The 18,567-nt window shown below is 30.8% G+C and overlaps 1 protein-coding gene and 1 long non-coding RNA gene across 11 annotated transcripts in view; one reads left to right on the top strand and one right to left on the bottom strand.

Annotated features, from left to right (window-relative positions):
- Positions 1-18,567, bottom strand: part of LOC144842732 (uncharacterized) — a 173,360-nt gene that overhangs the window by 79,338 nt on the left and 75,455 nt on the right. The window lies entirely within an intron of this gene.
- LOC144842664 (muscleblind-like protein 1) overlaps positions 1-18,567 on the top strand; it is a 179,460-nt gene that overhangs the window by 97,349 nt on the left and 63,544 nt on the right. For all 10 annotated transcript variants that reach the window (XM_078699170.1, XM_078699172.1, XM_078699173.1 and 7 more), the window contains one exon: positions 13,215-13,591. In XM_078699170.1, the coding sequence (XP_078555296.1) occupies positions 13,433-13,591 (159 nt within the window). In that variant the 5' untranslated portion in view covers positions 13,215-13,432. The remainder of the gene's footprint in view (positions 1-13,214; positions 13,592-18,567) is intronic.

The raw sequence follows: 18,567 nt of genomic DNA, 5'->3' as shown, positions 1-18,567 counted from the left end.
ACAGTATGACTTTATAGTCAATAATATGCAGAACATGGATTAATGATCACATAGACATATCTTTTCCATAGATGAATAAACATGCCCTAAATACTGATAACCTATCTGTACCATAGAGTAATTCATTCACATTTCACAGCACCAGCCTTCACAAGTCTAGTAATAATGATAGATTTTATTATTAAGGAGTTTGTCCCATACACAAACCTTAGGCTATGCTAGACACACACACGTGGCTTAAGGTTAGCAAATACAGTTTGTAAATCTTATGGGGATTAGTTACATAAGATGAAGGTTAAAGACAATTTTGCAAAAGCTATGATTTTTTAAGCAATACACAGCTTAGAAGAGCCTGTGAAACAATCCCACTTGTAATAGGACTTCCATACAATAACATAAGGTAAACTTAAGTTTTTTTTCACTACTTTATTAATCAATCAAGTATTACTCAAGTTACTGCATACAGAAATGTTGTGTTAAGAATTGTTTATATTGAAATAATTTTATCTGAATCCATGTTAATTAAATAATTTATGTAGTCATATTATGTTGTTTTGTTGATCCAATTAAAATTTTAAAAATTATTTACAAAAATATAGTATTAAACTTTATAACTATGTTTCACCTTCTTATAAGTAGACTGTGATGTTATTTCAATCTGATCTGACGTCACAGCAGTCTTTTTCTGGGCCCCCATCACACTTAAAATGTTAAAATGGTCAAAACAAATGGAATAGGTGAAAGTAACTTTTTTGGGGGGAAAAATTACACTATATAAATATCTTAATTTTAGTGTACATGAGTTTGATATCAAATATTGTATGACATTCTATAACCTTTTATTCTTTTTTAAAATTTAATTTTTTAGTGCCACACTAAGACCAGTTTCCTATTTAAATTATAGTATACTTTATTCATATTAATTTTATTTATGTATAAGTATTGTGTTATTTTGTCGACCAACACAAAGGGAAAAAGAGCTTTAAGCCATAGAAATAATAGTATAGAATTATTATGATTGTATAGAAAAAGAAATTGCCTATCTAAAAGACCTTACAATGATAATTAGCATTTAAAAAGAAAGTGTATAATTTTCATCCATCCAATCGATTAAAAATGGTTTCAATGCATATCATTTTTAACAATGTAAATTGTAAATAAATTACAGTAGTACTAAAAAATTTGTGATAATACCAAATGATTATTTTTTATTCCTTATTTATATGTTTCAAACATATAAACAAACAAAATAAATATTTAGGAGAGTATGATCTTGTGACCAAAAACAAAATTGGGGTTTTTCTCCTCTTCACTATGCACAGAGTTGTTATGGAGGGAAAATTTCAAATTTAAAAACGAATAATGTGTTCCAAAAGGAGTGTTTACTGTATTCTGATTAAAATCTTTTCAGTGCATTTCCTTGTATTATCTATTCAACAGTAAGATAGGTTTACTTTAAGATTTTAATCTGATACTTGAAAACATTCAGCTATCATAAATATTATCATGGTTTTGTGAACTTTGTTCCATGATCTTTAGTTTATTACATGTTGGTGGTCTGAGTAAATAGGGAAGTTTCTTGTGAAAAATTTGTTTTTTAGTTTATTGTAAGTATTTTTAGGGTGGTAGTTTATTGATATTAAATCCAAATTAATGACAAAATGTCAATTCTGTGGTAGTATTAGTGGCTGGATTTCAATGGAGATAACAAAAAATCTAAAAGGCTCAATGAAAACTATAAAGTAAAACAGCCAGAAAGAAATTGCAGAGCTTTCGGGTAACACTAACCCTTCCTCATCGCAAGTGAAATAATCATTATATTTTAATGCATTATAGAATTACCATACTCTTCAAATTTTGTTAATTTTGTATAAATATTTCATCAATAACATTGATTATTGTTAATAATTGTATGTGTGTACATCCATAAAAGACGGTTTCCAACAATTAATACATTAATAAAATTGATTACTGGTATTGATATTTTATTTCAAGTATTAGGCCACAATTGAAAAGCTCTTAAAGCTGTTTTGATAGATCCATACATCAATTTGTTTTATACCATTTTCATGTAATGTGATGCAGCCACTTTGACCGATCGTGTGAAAGGTCAAAAAAGAAAAGAACCGTAACTTTTCAACGAAAATACCAGGTCTTACCCAATTTGTATTAATAACAATAGATTCTTCCAAAAAAGGAAAGACAATTAATTCAGCAACAAGACCTATAGGCCTATAGCTAGCGTACGGTATTAGTATGTTACCGCTCTTTACCAGCTAGGCCTACCAAACTAAGCCTAACTAAGCTAGGCCTAGAAACGTCAACAAGAGAACTTTCGACGCAAGCTACTTTGGTAGTGCATTGTTTTTCTCTTTTTATCATAATTAATCTTAGAATGCACATTTAAGACAAGAAATGACCTGGTTTAATGTTTTTAAAGTTATATGCATTATTTTTACAAAACGTCAACAATTGCAAGTCTAGTGTCTTTATATTTGTAAAGTAGAAATTTACAAACAAATTAAAATGTTGTGAGAATAACAGGTAGGCCCTTTCATTCAGATGTTGTGAGAATAACAGGTAGGCCCTTTCATTCAGATGTTGTGAGAATAATAGGTAGGTCCTTTCATTCAGATTAAACTTATTGTTTGTTTAGTTTATTTATTTTTCTTTAATGACTTCCGTCATTTTATGAGTCCTCAATGCAAAAAATATCATTTGGTAATAAATTCACATTCTATCCAAATATTTGTACAATATTATATTAATCATATTAATTTGATGAAGTTAAATTTGGCCCATAAATTACAATGTTTTGAAATCCAGATCGTTGTTTTTCTAACCAAATTTTTTAAGTAAGAAAATATTTGTGATAGTTATGTTATGACGTCAGAAGTATTTCATATTTTGATAACTGCTAATTGCAAAGAAATGATTCTGTAATTTTGTCGTCATAGGATAAGAAACAAATCTATACTAACCTACTTAAAGTATTTTGTAATTCTTTCTTATGTGACAAAAGGATTTGTTTAAACATGTTTATAAATTTTACGCATATAAATTTTATGATCAAGGATTCAAGATAAAACCCTAATCTCAGCTTAATGTCCTAATGTATGTAGAATAATGCCATTTGTTTCGAGTAGGCATCTTCTGAGATTACGCCAACTAGGCTTGTTTCAATTCCGGGGCTGCCATTTATCAATCTTTTTGCTTTTTAAGTTAAGATAGATATGAAGGGCTTAAGTAAACAACTGAGGCTTATTATACCTATGGAGTTGCCCTGGTGTACTGGCCCTAAGCAATGTTCAGTGACTGCTTGAAATGAAGTTTTTATGTGTGGTCAACACAAGATTCCCCATCCCACACAAAATGTTGAGGGCTGCAAATCTCATAACAAAGAAAATTGTCATTGATTATTAAATCAATCTAGATGAGTTATAAAGAAAAATGCCATCACTACCTCTACCATTATTCCTTATATCTTATCATTAAAATGTCCACATAATTAACTAGAAATATTAATAATCAATCAACTTTTCTTTGTATATACTTTTTTAAAGCTATTCCAAATAAATACACAGTATTTAATTCTACCTAATACTTAAAAAATTAATAAATATAATTATCTACAATTTCCATATAGATATGTCTTCAATTATAATAGTAATTATAAAATAAAAATTTAATTTCGCCAATTATTGATATTTTACTCTTTTAAATCATGGTGATAATTTTAACCTTTTCTTTTGATTTTTTTAATTACCAATTTGAGTGTTAATTAAGTACAATATTTAGTATTCTAGTACAGCTTGACAATCTAAATTTATGAGTGCTAGAAATTACCAAAGTATTAGAAATGTCACCAGGGAGAGCCTGTATGAATATACTGAGTGTATTGACTTGTCCAATAGCAATAGTAAGTGCATCCATAATGTGCTACTACAGTGCTGCTGCTATTCTTGCATATAAACTGGGTTCTCGGAAGTACTACGGAATATCTGTAATCACTAAAGAAATTCTGTCCAATACAAACGTACAGAAATGGAGATAAATATTCGGGATGTTTTTTAGAGAAAAGGGGAGGAAGAATGCTTGTGAGCGAGGCCAGTAAATTCGGACGGGGGAACAAGAGCCGTTGCTTTCTAAAATAATTATATCCCCTTCCTCCTGGATCCACCCCAGATGGAAATACATACAAAATACGCAACATTATGATTTGGCTATCACAATGAATTAAACGAGGTTAAGAACCGTGTATTTAAAGCAGGTACTAATTTTGGATTAGAAGTGTAGGATCATCTTTTATGGGTTTTTTTTTGTGTACATTTACAATTGAAGACAAACATTTAATGGTTTTTTTGTATCAGTAAATCAATGAAATCAACTCATTAAATGTATACGCTGATACTGTGGGAACTGTACCAAACAACAAGATTTTTTTTATAAATAATTTATTTGTTAATATAACATTTAATTATACAGCATTTCACCTTAAAATTGATTTCAACTTTTGTACCATGTCATAATTTGCATTCTGGCCAGACATAAGGCGTACCATTTATCTTTTGTCTGGTGACGATTTTCACAGCATTTGTACATTATTCATTTACTTACAGTATTTGACCAGCGAGGTTAATCAGGGAGATTTTACCTCCCTGATTTGACATGATAGTATTTTGTGTTCTATGATTTTAAACGTTCATAACTGTTATTATATGACTTCACTTTGGCAAATGAGTGTCAAGAATTTTACCAAATGTTCTTACCTCAACCAAACCTTAGTTGCAGCTGAGGGTCTACTACTCTCATACCATATGGATCTTCTTCTCCTCCTGGTATCATGGAAGTATTTTTCCTCAATCCTGGTATGTGAGTTGAGATAATATACTTCCTAGTATCAACAAAACTTGTCTGTCTATATGATAACCCCTGTCAAGATGTCCCATGAGGTTGAAGTTCTATGGTGTTATGATTAATTACTGTAATTTTGTTGTTGATCAGAAAGCAATATTTAAGTTGGAGACCTGTACTGAATATCATGCATCATTTAGATGTTAATGTAATTGCGTTGATTAGGATTGCACCCTGATGTTATCACCTTTAGCACCTCACCTGCTGGGTGTTGTTACCTTGCAGTTGTTATCAATTTAAAACCACTTTCAATTCATTACTGAAATATTGTAACTATCCTGAATGAATGATATACATATCTGATGTTTCTCTATTTTGAGATAAATACATTTTTTAATTAGGCCTACTACTGGAAAATTAAAACAATGTGGATAATGAATACCTATACATTATACTGTATACTAGTTAAATAGCCTTTGAGGCCATATTATCACCCTTTTAATTTCAAATGTAACTGAAATATTCAAATATGTGTAGGTATCCATAATAAACATTACTCCATGTACAGTATACTTGGTTATGAAATTTGGGAAAATATTTGAGGGCCGGATTTAATACTTGAGTTGAATTAGCAATGGAATTTAGCCTAAATTAGGGGGTGGGATTATACTCGAGCATGGGATTACACTTCGTCATACAATACAGAAAAATCTCTCCCAATCCTGTACATATGCTTCAATCCATTTTGTTAGATTACAAGATTGTTAATGTTAATATTTGCATGAAAATTAAATTTGCCTTGGATGAGGGCTCAAAGTAATTCTTAGCTGGAACATTTGGAGTGTTGCAGTAATATACCTGTAATGAAAATAGAGGGCAGCATTTACATGCTTCAGATGAGTACCGGCAGCTTTTAATTGATCATAGTCGGGAAAATCGTAAGAGGATTATTTATGAATCGTAATATTTTCAGTTAATTTATGGTGTAATTCGTTAATAGCAAGTTGATTAATAACATGTACCGAGTTTCTATAAATGGATTCTAGAATAAATCAATGTATTTATTTTTCCAAGTGCTTCCTTTCATTCTGATCATAAGTTGCCGATATATGACCTGTGTTTAGGAGGAAGAGGGATAGGTAATTCAGTAATGGAGCAGTAAAGGTAGAAATAGCAATTTTAACTTTAAAAACCTAGAGAGAATATTATAGGATAAAACACAAATTTCAGGATAAAAATTTAGCTATTAAAGATTTCCAAAAAAAATGAATAACAGGGAAAACATTAAATTCAAGTGTTTCTCTGAATTATGATCATTAGTTGCCAATTATTCAGGATCAATGTTATTTAACTAATGATTTCCAGAAAAAAAATAATAAGGAAAATATTAAATTCAAATAATATTGCATTCTGAATGTTAGTTGTCGATATGACTTGTGTTATTGGTGAAGGTAATAGAGCAGAAAGAAGGTAGACATTTAAATCCAGAGTTTCCCTGTTTATAAAACCTTGATCAATGAAACTTAACTAATGATTTCCAGAAAAAATGATGAGGAAAACATGCTAGAAGTGTTACTTGAAGGATTGTGACAGGAACATGTAACCTAGATAACATACTAGGTAATTATAATACAGTCTAGGCTGTTTAGAACCTTTAATTAATTACATCCGTATCAGAGGATTACTACATTCTCAAGTGTATTTTTAACTCATCTTTACATCAACTACCTAGCACTGGGGGCCTAACCTATTATATATTCTTAACTTTTTAAATTTCTTTTCATAGCCTTTGTAACTAATTTCATATTCATTATTAAATTAACGTAGGCATGTTTATTTATATGTTATCCAGTGAGGTATTCCATAATTCCTGATTTAGCAGACATAGCAGTTTGTGTTACGGTATTCATTCTAGCAAAAACAATATTTATACGAACATGTTCTGAATTAAATTTAACAACTACGTGCATGCCCGTGGGATCCAATCTGTGAGCTAAATCACTTCCGTCAAAATGGTTAACATTTTTTGATGTCATTTGATGATGACATTTTTAATCTGTAATAGACTGTATTTGTCTTGTTTCAGTGTGGTACCATTTACTAAACCTCTTTGATTTTCTTTTGGTCAATTGTTTCAGTTTTTATTTCTAGGCCCTATCATGTTTCAAATCAACAATCGCAATCAATAGCGCTTTCTCCTGGTTGTTCTCCCTTGGGCAGAGATGCTAATTGTTACTGTACTAATCAACTAAGCTATGGCCGCTGGCTTCATCGAACATGCACTCATTCATACGGAAATAGCAAGAGTTCACTACATTAAAACAGGGTGAATAGATTCAGTGCCAATAATAATGCAAAAAATTATCAATCAGCGATACTGATGCTTGACATACAGAATTTAAATTATTTGTTAGTTTGTTGCGGCAGTTAAAAACAAGCTAATTCTGCGTTTTAAAATACACATAAACTTTCCATCGTATGTTGACATTCGTATAGTTTTGTTCGGCGTTTAGAAAACAGTGATTGCATATCCGTCACGATCTTTTTTTTTTTAATTGCTTTCTTCGAAATCAAATAAATACAAATTATTCTTCTCAAAACTGGTCTGTTTAGTGCGTGACAAGCATACGATTTGAAAGATAAAGTTACTGTTTGAACTGAAATTACACTCATTGGTCATTATCGTTAGTGGTAATGATTATGCATAATTGAATGTGATGTTAATACAGTGTGGTAGGCCTATGCAGGCTATTCTTAGATAACCCTACCTAAATCCTTTTAAATTACAGTTCGTGAACCTGACATTTACATTTTTAAGAAGGCAGATTATCTCAAAACTGCACACGCCAGACATTTGTCCTTTTAATGTTGTTTGTCTCGGTATCTAGTTTTTTAATTTAGAATCTTATTATTTTTGTCAATAAAACTATTGGATTGTACAGTAATACTAGTATACATAACATTGATAATAAAAATAATTAATTTTAATCCCATAACATCTGTGTAGACAAACAGTTTTTATATTTCCCCCTTATTTGTTTACTTGTAAACTATCTCTTCGATTGGTCCATGTTTACTTGTTAGTTTTTGTATTATTTTTTAAAACTATAAACTGATTCTACTGAGGCTATTATTTGCATTTAAAACTATATTATTATTTGTTTTTTCTTTAATATATTTGGTCACTAATGGAAGAACAGATTCTCAGTGAAATAGGGAGCCCACGGCTTAAAAATTATAAAACTGGGGGAAAGCCTTGAAATTATAAAGTAAACATACTAATAATACCTCAGTAAAACCTTCATCGAACGCATTTATTGTTTACCCCATGTAAAAAAGGAAGATTTTCATGATTAATAAATCAACCGTTTTTCTTGGGGTCATTTTATATGTGAAATCATAATTATATACGAGAATAAAATGTTAATTTTGTAAAGATATTACAATATATCATGTTTAAAGTTTATATACTCAACTGTTTAGCCCTCAAGTGAAGGCAAACATGGAATAATGTATAGGCAACAATATCACTGTACAAAGAAGATGAGTTACTTTATTCCAAGCTTTATTCTTATTAATGGCCATACCTAAATCAGTATTTGCTATGTTCTATGACAGTGAAAGAATGCTCAATGTATTATACTTTGCTATTCAATAGAATATATTGTTGAAAGATTTCCATGGTGAAGTATTAGACAAATGCTCATCACAGCACATACTAGATAACTGAGAAAATATCATTATTTTGTAATATGGTACCATAAGTAGGCCTAAAACATATGAGGTACTGATTGTAAAGCAAGCTCACTGTGGGTGAAGATAGCTTTAGATAAAATTATTCATACGTAATAGACCCGCACATTTAATTAAATATGTCATACCCTAGTTAAGGTTGGTTCTCACAAGGACGCAATGCAAAGACATGCACGTACTGTACCAATCCCATGCAACAATTAAATTACTTGTGTTGCACATACGTCTTTAAGTTGCATTCTGGTGGGTACCAAGCATTAATACCTAAAATTATAAGGAATGGTTTACGGTCATACTAAAAGAAATAATAAAAATAAAATGTATTTTACTGTATAAAATAAATCAAAATATGGTTTTTCAATTCATTCAAATTTCTTTCTAGCCTTTCAACAGTAATCAAGTGTATCCTTGCACTTTGATTGGTTCATTACATATCACGTGCCATGCATTATTTGGGTCCATTCTCATGATTGAGGTGCATTTCATGTAAAGGTTTGTTAAAAAATGTTGAACATTTTGTGCGGTAAGCCTATGCATAATATACATGGGCAGTAATATATGCACAATCTCAAACCAACCTGTAGAGTACATACACTGTTTAGGCTCTAACACCCAATTTAAATTGGCCTAGCTTTCGACTGTCGATAGACTGGTCTATTCAACTTTACCTTGTTTAATTAGGACCTTATCTCACCAAAACTTTTGTTATTTCTGTTTCTTGTCATCACTTTACGTTGATCCAAGTGCGTAATACTAGTTTGATGTCTGATTTGAATTCACTCGCGCGTGACTGGATTTAGAATCCATGTACAAGAAAAATGTTTAAATCCCTAACTTGGTCAAGGTCCCATAGGATTTGTGATGTGATCCTTCAATGAAATTACGAATCTAATTACTCGCTATGACACAAGTGTTGAAATTCCTAATTAAAATAGAGAACTCTCGCAAAGTTATTCATGATGTTGCTTGTTTTCGGTTAGATATAATTAGGCGTTCTAATCCAAAAGATAAATTGTTCATATAAAATTTATAAGGAGATATTGTATATTAAAAGGAAAGTTCTAAATTTATACAATCTTATATTAAATGCCACCTTGCCATACTTTATTGCGATTAGTACAGAAATGCTTCAAAGATTTTGTTTCTTTTAAAGCCTTCATCGCACTGGACTTAATTTGGTCAAACTAACCGATCTCAATAGCTGATGCATGTTTTAAAAAATTATAGGCCTACTTTTCAGAAAAGGTCTTTGGTTGTAGCATGTGTCATTACATTCTGAGGGATAACCCAGCAAAATGTTTTCTCACCTCAGTGTGAAAATTATTTCAATTGATTTCACCCACTGTCAACTTGAATCAGGTAACCACTCAAAGAAATCCCCTGATGTAGAATTACTAAAAAGTGATCTCCCTGTCTTACTCTCTTATTCACCATAGGAATGCTATCGTTGGGAGTTACTAAATCCAAGGCATAATGATCTTTTACATGGCCACTTTAATATACAGTAATAATCATAAATGTCATACAGATATGGTTTTGATTGTTGATGGATTACATTATTTTCATTCCATAATGTGATTGAAAAATAAAACCCTAGAGTTACTTGAAAACCATTAGTGTGTAATTGTACTTTACATTTATTGATTGTTAATGTAATGTAAACCCAAAATAAAAAATCTTTGTTTAAATTATTAAATTCAATGGGAAACCTTGAATTAATAGATGTTATAATAAGAAATTCACATAAATTATTCATTAGGATTATTTAATTTAAACTCATTTTATAATCCTGTGTTTTTATAATAACACATTTAATGTTAATAACATAGCCTAGATTCAATTAATTTGACCTTTCTAAACTAAAATATTGTTTTATAATATAAAGAAATGTTATTGGTCTTCTAAAAAATATATAAGATATTACCAAATGTGTAGTCTTGACAACTTGTGCAGGGAAGAAGTTGAGTATAGTGGCATTGGTTTTTCAATTGTTAATACATTTCTCCTCTTCCATCTTTACCCTCCTTTGTTTGTTTTATTTATTCTCCACACTAAGTGTACCTAATACTACACCATATTGAGATGTATATCAAAGAAATAGGAAATACAGCCAACTCTCCCAATACCGGACACACTTGAGCTGGCCTATATGTATGGTTTTCCAAGAAATTCTGGTACTTGAAACATGTTATTAATGCTAAATAAACATTTTTTATCCAACAAAAGAGTCTGTTGGGAGAGATTCTGATTTTCTCATTTGGAGAGTGAACTGTAATCATTAAAACAATTATTTCTTTAAAATAGTTTTTACCATAAACTGCCAGAAAATACAACATAAAATACAGCCCTAATCCTTGACAAAAAGATTATTCACAATCGAGACTACTTCCCCCTCTATATCCTTCATCTTTTCCCTCACCTAAGCCTCTTTGCTAGATAAAGGAGAATAATCAGTATTACCTATGTATTGTCGATATCTGTTGTTTTAATTTAAATATTTTAGTGTTCATTTTGTAAAATTGATATTGACTACACTACAGCATCCTGATCTATTTTCAAAGAAACTCATGGAAAAACATAGTTGTGTTATTCTGAGAAGAAATCTTAACAAAAGGGTCATAATGGCAAACAAGGAGAAAGAAATTATGTTTTTATAATAAATATTATTTTACACACAATATCAACATCTATTTTTGAATTTGAATCTATGCATTCTTTATGCTGTGTAAGCCATAAACATTTTATAGGTTGGTATTATAATTAAATGGTCTTTTACATCAAATGAGTCATTTAATATCATAGTCTGTGTGTCAACTATAGATGAAAATATAATATAATTGACATACATTTCACCTGGCCTAAAAATCCAGCATCAAATTACAATATATGTTCTGCATTGATCTTGGGAAAAAATGGTGATGTAATGCTTTGTAACACCTTCAACAATAGAAGATCTTAAGGCACTTTTCAATTATGCTCCTTCCCTAAGGGTCACATCTTGTCAATGCAATGTAAACAGGCACTTATCTATCCACAACAGGGACTGTGTAGAAATACTACACCAGGGTAACCAACCCCTACTCGTTATGACAGAGGCATTCTTTGCTTTAAAGGGCACATTGGCAAATGGTACTTAAACTACAATCCTTATTTGAGAAGACTTGTTCTACCAAAACTATGAAGCGAGTAAGGCAAACCTCTTTCCAAAAATTGGATTATCATGTCTCTGCCTTAACATTAGAAACTTTTATAGCATCATTTATAGAATATTGAAGTAAATAAATAAATTATTTCCATAGCTAATTATTTAAAACGAGAGGGTCCAAAACGGTGATTTTTGTTTTAACCTATAATAACAATGCTTTTAGTAAAACTTACTAAATACAGATATTATAATAATTGACTTAAGTTAATTGCGCTATATCAAATGTGCCTAAAGTACATTACATTATAATCATTAACCCATCAATGTAGTATTGTGTTTTCAGCTTAGTACTCTTCTGAAATAACCATTTTCTTAAGATATATGGTAGTTCAGGTATAATCCCACATCCTTGTTTAGGCTAAATTTCATACCCATTTGGTTAATCCATTGTGAATGTAATCTGTAGAATCTATAAATCCCACTACCTAATTTTCCCCAAATGTTATACCCAGCTCCTTGTCACTTGTTCTTATTATGCCAGTAGTAATAATACTGCTTAAGTAAAGAGATCAGTGAACCATAAGATATTTCCTAAACATCTCACATGTTTGTTTTATTATATTATTATACAATAAGCATGACTTATGCATTGTGCTAAAACTTATTGGTACAGTACTATTACACTCTAATCATAACTAATGCTTGTTGTTGTTCGTGGGATTACTCTAAATACCATGCAATCAATCTTAACATTTCTCAACACATTGTTCCTCCTAGTATTTCTTTTAATATTTCTTCTATACTAAATTTGCATTAAAAAAAAAATTATTACATATTCAATTGTTATTAATTTTGACTTAAATGCATAGTATGTTGCCAAGTAAACTTATGAACATAATCGGTAACGAGGGAAATATGATAATAGAAAGAATGTAGTGAAATATGCATTGCATTGTAGTTTGAAGTATGAAGCATAAATTTGGTGGTCTAACGGTAGAATTTCCAGCCAAGGATCTGAAAGTTGTAGGTTCAAGCCCAGTCATTCCTTGTGACTTTTTAGATTTAGTTTTGATTGTCCTTTTTATAAATAATTTCAATAGAACCAGAAAACTAACAAACAAAACAATGTCTCAAAGGTCCTCACTTCTTACCTATTATGTAAAATTAATTCTTAAAACTTTTAAATACCAGACAAATTATATCGACTGAAAATTATCCATTTTAGGGAGAGTTGATGTATAAACAGTCATAATATACATCTATTTCACCTCACTTTATTGTTTTAAGAGTATTTGAATATAGAGGGCAGCAAACACATTATGAATATCATCAAAAGGAATCTTTCTATAATTCAATATCTGTAACCTGACAATTATGTTTACATTATAAAGGAGCATATGCATTCTTTTAATACTAAATTTTGCTATAAAATTATTGTGATTTTCTTATGTTCTCATTACAGATTTTTTGTTAGCTGTTTGCCGGACCTAAACGCTGCAAAACTTTACTTTTACTAATTACTGAACAAGCAAGACCAAACCAAAGCCAGCTAGGAAAAAAACACGGCAGCTACAAAACAACCCAAGTTTATGCATAGGCTCAAGCTACAACTGCGCAGATAAACATAGAAATTAGACTGTCTTGTGAAAATTCCACTTTGTGTGCCAAATTCCATGAATAATGGCAGTTCGTGATACGGCATGGCTGACGCTTGAGGCTTGCCGCGAGTATATAAGAGGCACGTGTAAACGACCAGATTCAGAATGTAAATTTGCCCATCCTGCCAAAACTGTAACAGTAGAAAATGGCAAAGTTATTGCCTGTTTTGATTCACTAAAGGTAAGTTGAAATTCTGTATTTATTTTACTGTACTCTTATTTTGTGGTTAACATGCATTTTAATCTTTTTTTTCCTATGTATGTACTCAACTGGAAACGCAAAAACATGTGTTATGTTTAACAAGATCGCAACTTCCAAATTCCCAGGTGGAAGTACTAGAATTAGAAGTATTATTTTCAAGTCAACAAACTCTTGTTGATCAAAAAAATTATAAAATATCCCAAAAACATGTGGTAATAATTCAGAAAAAAATCTTAAATAGAATTTCTTCTTCGTTTTCCTTTAAATATTTTTAACTTTAAAAATTGTTAAATTACAACATAATTTTGTGACCCAGCAGACCCAGAAATGAAGTCTAGATCTACCATATTTTCAGACCTAAACGCACCCAAATATTTTGAAATTATTTTAACTTGTATGTGATCATATTCCATCCTAACCTTAGGCCCGACTAAGCTGTGGAAGTTTGTACATCTCCTCTTTGAAAATGTCAGCAAGGGCACTTTCGATCTTTCATCAGCCTGGAAATTGGCCTCACCACATTTTACCATTCTGCATGAAAGCTGTGGCTTCTGAGAATATTTTAAAGACATGTGTTAGAATCACAAACCTCATAGTCTGGTTTTGGTTTGACCCTTGACCCAGATGACCATTTAAAGAGATTGAACCTGCCGAAAATTAGGTGAATATCCGGATCTATTTCCTGTAGTAAAAACATTAATGTAACCGCATCAAACAGCCATTCTGCGTCATTAATACATAATGTAGTCTTAAACTGGATATGGGTACATGAGGCATGTTGGTTGCTATGGAAACTGGAGATTTATGTATGAGGAATGTGCTTGTGTTCTTTTTCCGATAGATTAAAAGACCAACATGCTTGACATGAATGATACAGGGGATCAAATTTGGTTATTTATCTGTGTCATTAATAACATCCTAGCTTGTTATTTGATCCCAAATGAAAAATCAAACAAATAAACATACTGTATGTTGTGTAGTGGAAATGTAGTTGGGTGCTCAACAAACATACTAAGTTCTTGGTTCAAATCCTCAGCTGGCAGACAATGCCACTACTTGATCCTCTTAAATACTGTAAGACCTTATTTAGGAAGGCATCTATAATAAAATCTTGACATTTTGAGCCCATGACACTTTGACCGTCTGAGCGTATCACATTTAGTCGTTTTCGTCTTGTGTGTTTTTACGCCATTTTAAAGTATTACATGCTAAGTAGTATTTGATTACATTTCATTCTGGGTAGCCCATCTCTACTTTTGCAGCCCTTTTAATTTTCTTACATTTAACTGTTTGATTATTATCATTCAGAAAAGAGAAATTTCATAGTGAGAAAAGAAGAAGCAAGCATTCAATTTTTTTTAAATAATAAATGAAACTTTCAGTTCATATTCTCACTTTCTCACAGAGGTTCATGTCCTCATTCTATTAAAATTCTTCACATCACCTAATGTATGTAATTCATGGGTTCAGATAGGATTTCCAATTTAACTAATGTTTTTTCGTAATGAATCACATTTTTAACTGATGATAATATTTCAGGTTTAGAATCACGTTTTTGTACTTAGGCACAGGTGATAAGTCTCTGCCAAAGCTCAAGATCATTATATGCTATGGATTAATTACAAATCTCTACATTAAGTTATGCTAGTGAATCTACACATGGATTGAACTTTGACCTGTGACGTTAATGTTAACATTTTGATTCTTTGTTAGTCAAATGTGTTGTACTTTCTTTTTTACAAATGTTAAAAATGAAGAAACTTAAATGGTTAAAAGTCAGTTTTGTTGCTTTTTACACATAAACAGAAGAATGACTATAGACTAAGTTTTTCGACATTGGTACAATAATTACCAAATTTGTTTACTACAAACCAGCTGAACATTTACAATCGTCAATGTTTGTATTCGTACATTAGTACCATACTGACACATATCTGTGAATGTAAAGCCCCTCTTCCTTTCATTCACTATTCTTAGTTGTGCTTTCTGTACAAGTCAAATTATCAATGCACTTAAACCTCATAAAATGGTATGCACATCTACACTTGTTAGATCTTCTGTAAATGAATATGTGAGGTTGTAGATTTTTATTTAATAGTCCAACATATAGTGCATCAAATGGCGCATCAAATTTACCATTAATGTTGGACATGCAATCAAGCAATGTATTAAAATTATAAAACCTATAATGTGCAGACCTAGCACAAGAGCAGACAACTGCATAGCAAATAGATATGAAAATATCAATGGCTAAAAATCATCCATCATAGGCATTGTGAAATCAAGTTTACTCTTTGCAATAGTAAATTTCGTTAGTGCAGGTGGTTTAGATGTCGTTGTAAAACTACAACATTACAAACATAATGACAGAACCAATTATCCAACAGTGATAGCTGATCTTTGGGTGATACAGCATACTCCGATTTGTTTAGCATGAATGCGAATGTCAGACCGTCGTTTTGTGATTATGTGCGTATGAAAATAGCTAATTTAAGTACCTGTAACTAATCATAATTGTGTTTGTTGTGTTGAACTAATTGTAATAATGACCTGAGTAACATTATTAATCCCAGGCAGATAATATCATTATAGATATCGTTGATTAATAATTGTACATAATGAATGATAGTGATACAGTTGAAAATAAAATTGTTCTGACAGAATGCGAAAAAAATAAATTAACGTTTTCTTAATTGAAAAAAAGCTCTAAATTTCTAGAAGAAAGGACAAACTTTAAATAATTATAACTCCAGAAAATAATCCTCGAACAAAACCTTTTGTTACAATATAAAGAGGAAAAAAACAAGCTTTTTAAACATTATTTTTTTATATCAAACTGGTTGGATATAAAATTAGTAATATATATATTTTTTTTATATAATTATTAGGTAAAAGTTTAAACAATTACATTGGCACTTGTACATTCAGAAAGATAACACTTAAAAATATCTAAGGAATTATTTGACATTAAAGACAGGGAATTGTACAACAGCTGAGCATGATACATAAAACACCATTCTTACAGTACAAACATCAGAAAATTTAATTTGAACATGTTTATACTGTGGAGATTACAAAATTAAAGTAAAATAATAAATAAAAGAATTAAGACATTAATACCGGATAAGTCATGTCTCGTTATTCTTTGTGAATATCCCTTTCAACCCTGCGACCCAACATACGTGATGCCGCTGCTGGCGATGGGTCTACTATACCCGAGGGCAGGCTTTATACACTTGTCAGTACCGTCTACTTAATTAAACACGTCTACTCATCATCATCGATATTTCAATTATTATCTATGTACATATAGCATAGTATTAGTAGATATCATGAACGTGTTCCGACTTTACACATTTACTTCAACATTCATCAACGATGAAATTGGTCTGTAATCTTCTCCGATCAATATCATACATTACCTAGGTAATAGTTTGAAATCTGATCCCATAGCTTACTGAAAATTACGCGCTTTAAGCAATCTCGTAGATGGTATGCTATGTACAATGTTACAATCATGTATTGTTCTGCACATTTCTCCCAAACTTGAGGGCTTTAAAGTGATCAAAGGTTGTAAAGACGGTTTTACTTGATAAGGTAATGTCTGGCCTATGTTTAACCTGTAATCAAATAATGAGTGATTATAATGCTATTGCTAATGGCTCATTAACCTGATTACTCCCAGATCGTCAATTTCACGCTTCATTGATTTTAATCTGATTAACAAGTCAAGTGCCATAAGACACAGATGAAAATAACTGTGATTATCATCTAACCTCCTTTTAGTATCTTATCAGAAATAAGTGTACAGTATATGCTTATTATTTCATTTAAACCAATTGATTTATTTGATCTTTTTGGAAGCCAGTTTCTGAGTTCTTTGTTTTTTTTTATAAAAGATGAACAAATGGAATAAAATAAGGATTAAAATAATGAATGGTTTTTTTACGGTAACAGAGAAACTCTAAACGGCCGATGTAATAAAATATTAAATAATATTAAGTCTTATGTTGAGACTGGTGGTTTCATGGTATTAAGTATGATTGTGTAGCGAATTATTAACGCCCTTGTCATCGGTAGAGCAGCACTAGTTTTCAATTGCACACAAAAGATAAAATTAACACCCTCATACTTTTCATTTTTTATGTTACATATGTTTATGAAACATTGTCATCTTTTTCTTGGTGCATGATTGAGTTGACTGGGTTCGATGTCTCTGTAATGGTAAAACTGTTATTTCAAAGCTTATGATAACATTTTAAAGCTTACTGTAAATCATGATCGATTGCTCACCAGATTAGAAAAAAAAAAGAATCTTAAAAAAGAAACGACAGAAAATGTAAAATATGTGACCATGTGTATATATAACTGACACTGATTTAGACTCGTTCATTTTAGCTTCCAAATTAACTTTCAACGATATTTTTCATTAATTACTTTTGACATAATCAATTGCAATGTTTTTTCTACTTATATGTATTAAAGCTAAATAGAATTCCTATCTTCTGCTCGGATGACGAGACATTTGGGAACATATTGAATATTTTTATGTTCGTTTTTTACATGTAATTTATAGATGGCAGCTAAATTAATAGACTTTTTGGGAGGAAGTTGCAGATGTACATGAGGGTAAATGTGTTCAAACGGTATGCGAGTCATGAATGTTATACAGTAAACATTGATCCTATACAGTCATAAAATTAGCATGAATGCTCATACAATGACTCATTCTTTTTCTACAAATCATTGTATTTTTAAAATATAACAGATTTCTCATCTATTTTAAACATTTAAAATGTATTTGTCATTCACATTACATTACGCAGCCTAATAGTATCATCATTTCTAAGCACACTTTACTATGGAAGAAAATCTAGTCAGGAGATGTACTATTTCTTACCCTAGAAATAAAACAGACAGAACATAACATCACACTAATCACATTACACTAACTT

This window comes from Antedon bifida, chromosome 5, assembly GCF_963402885.1.
Source record: "Antedon bifida chromosome 5, ecAntBifi1.1, whole genome shotgun sequence".
NCBI classification, from domain to species: Eukaryota; Metazoa; Echinodermata; class Crinoidea; order Comatulida; family Antedonidae; genus Antedon; species Antedon bifida.
The sequence above is the reverse complement of the archived record's forward strand: the minus strand, read 5'-3'. Positions and strand labels throughout refer to the sequence as shown.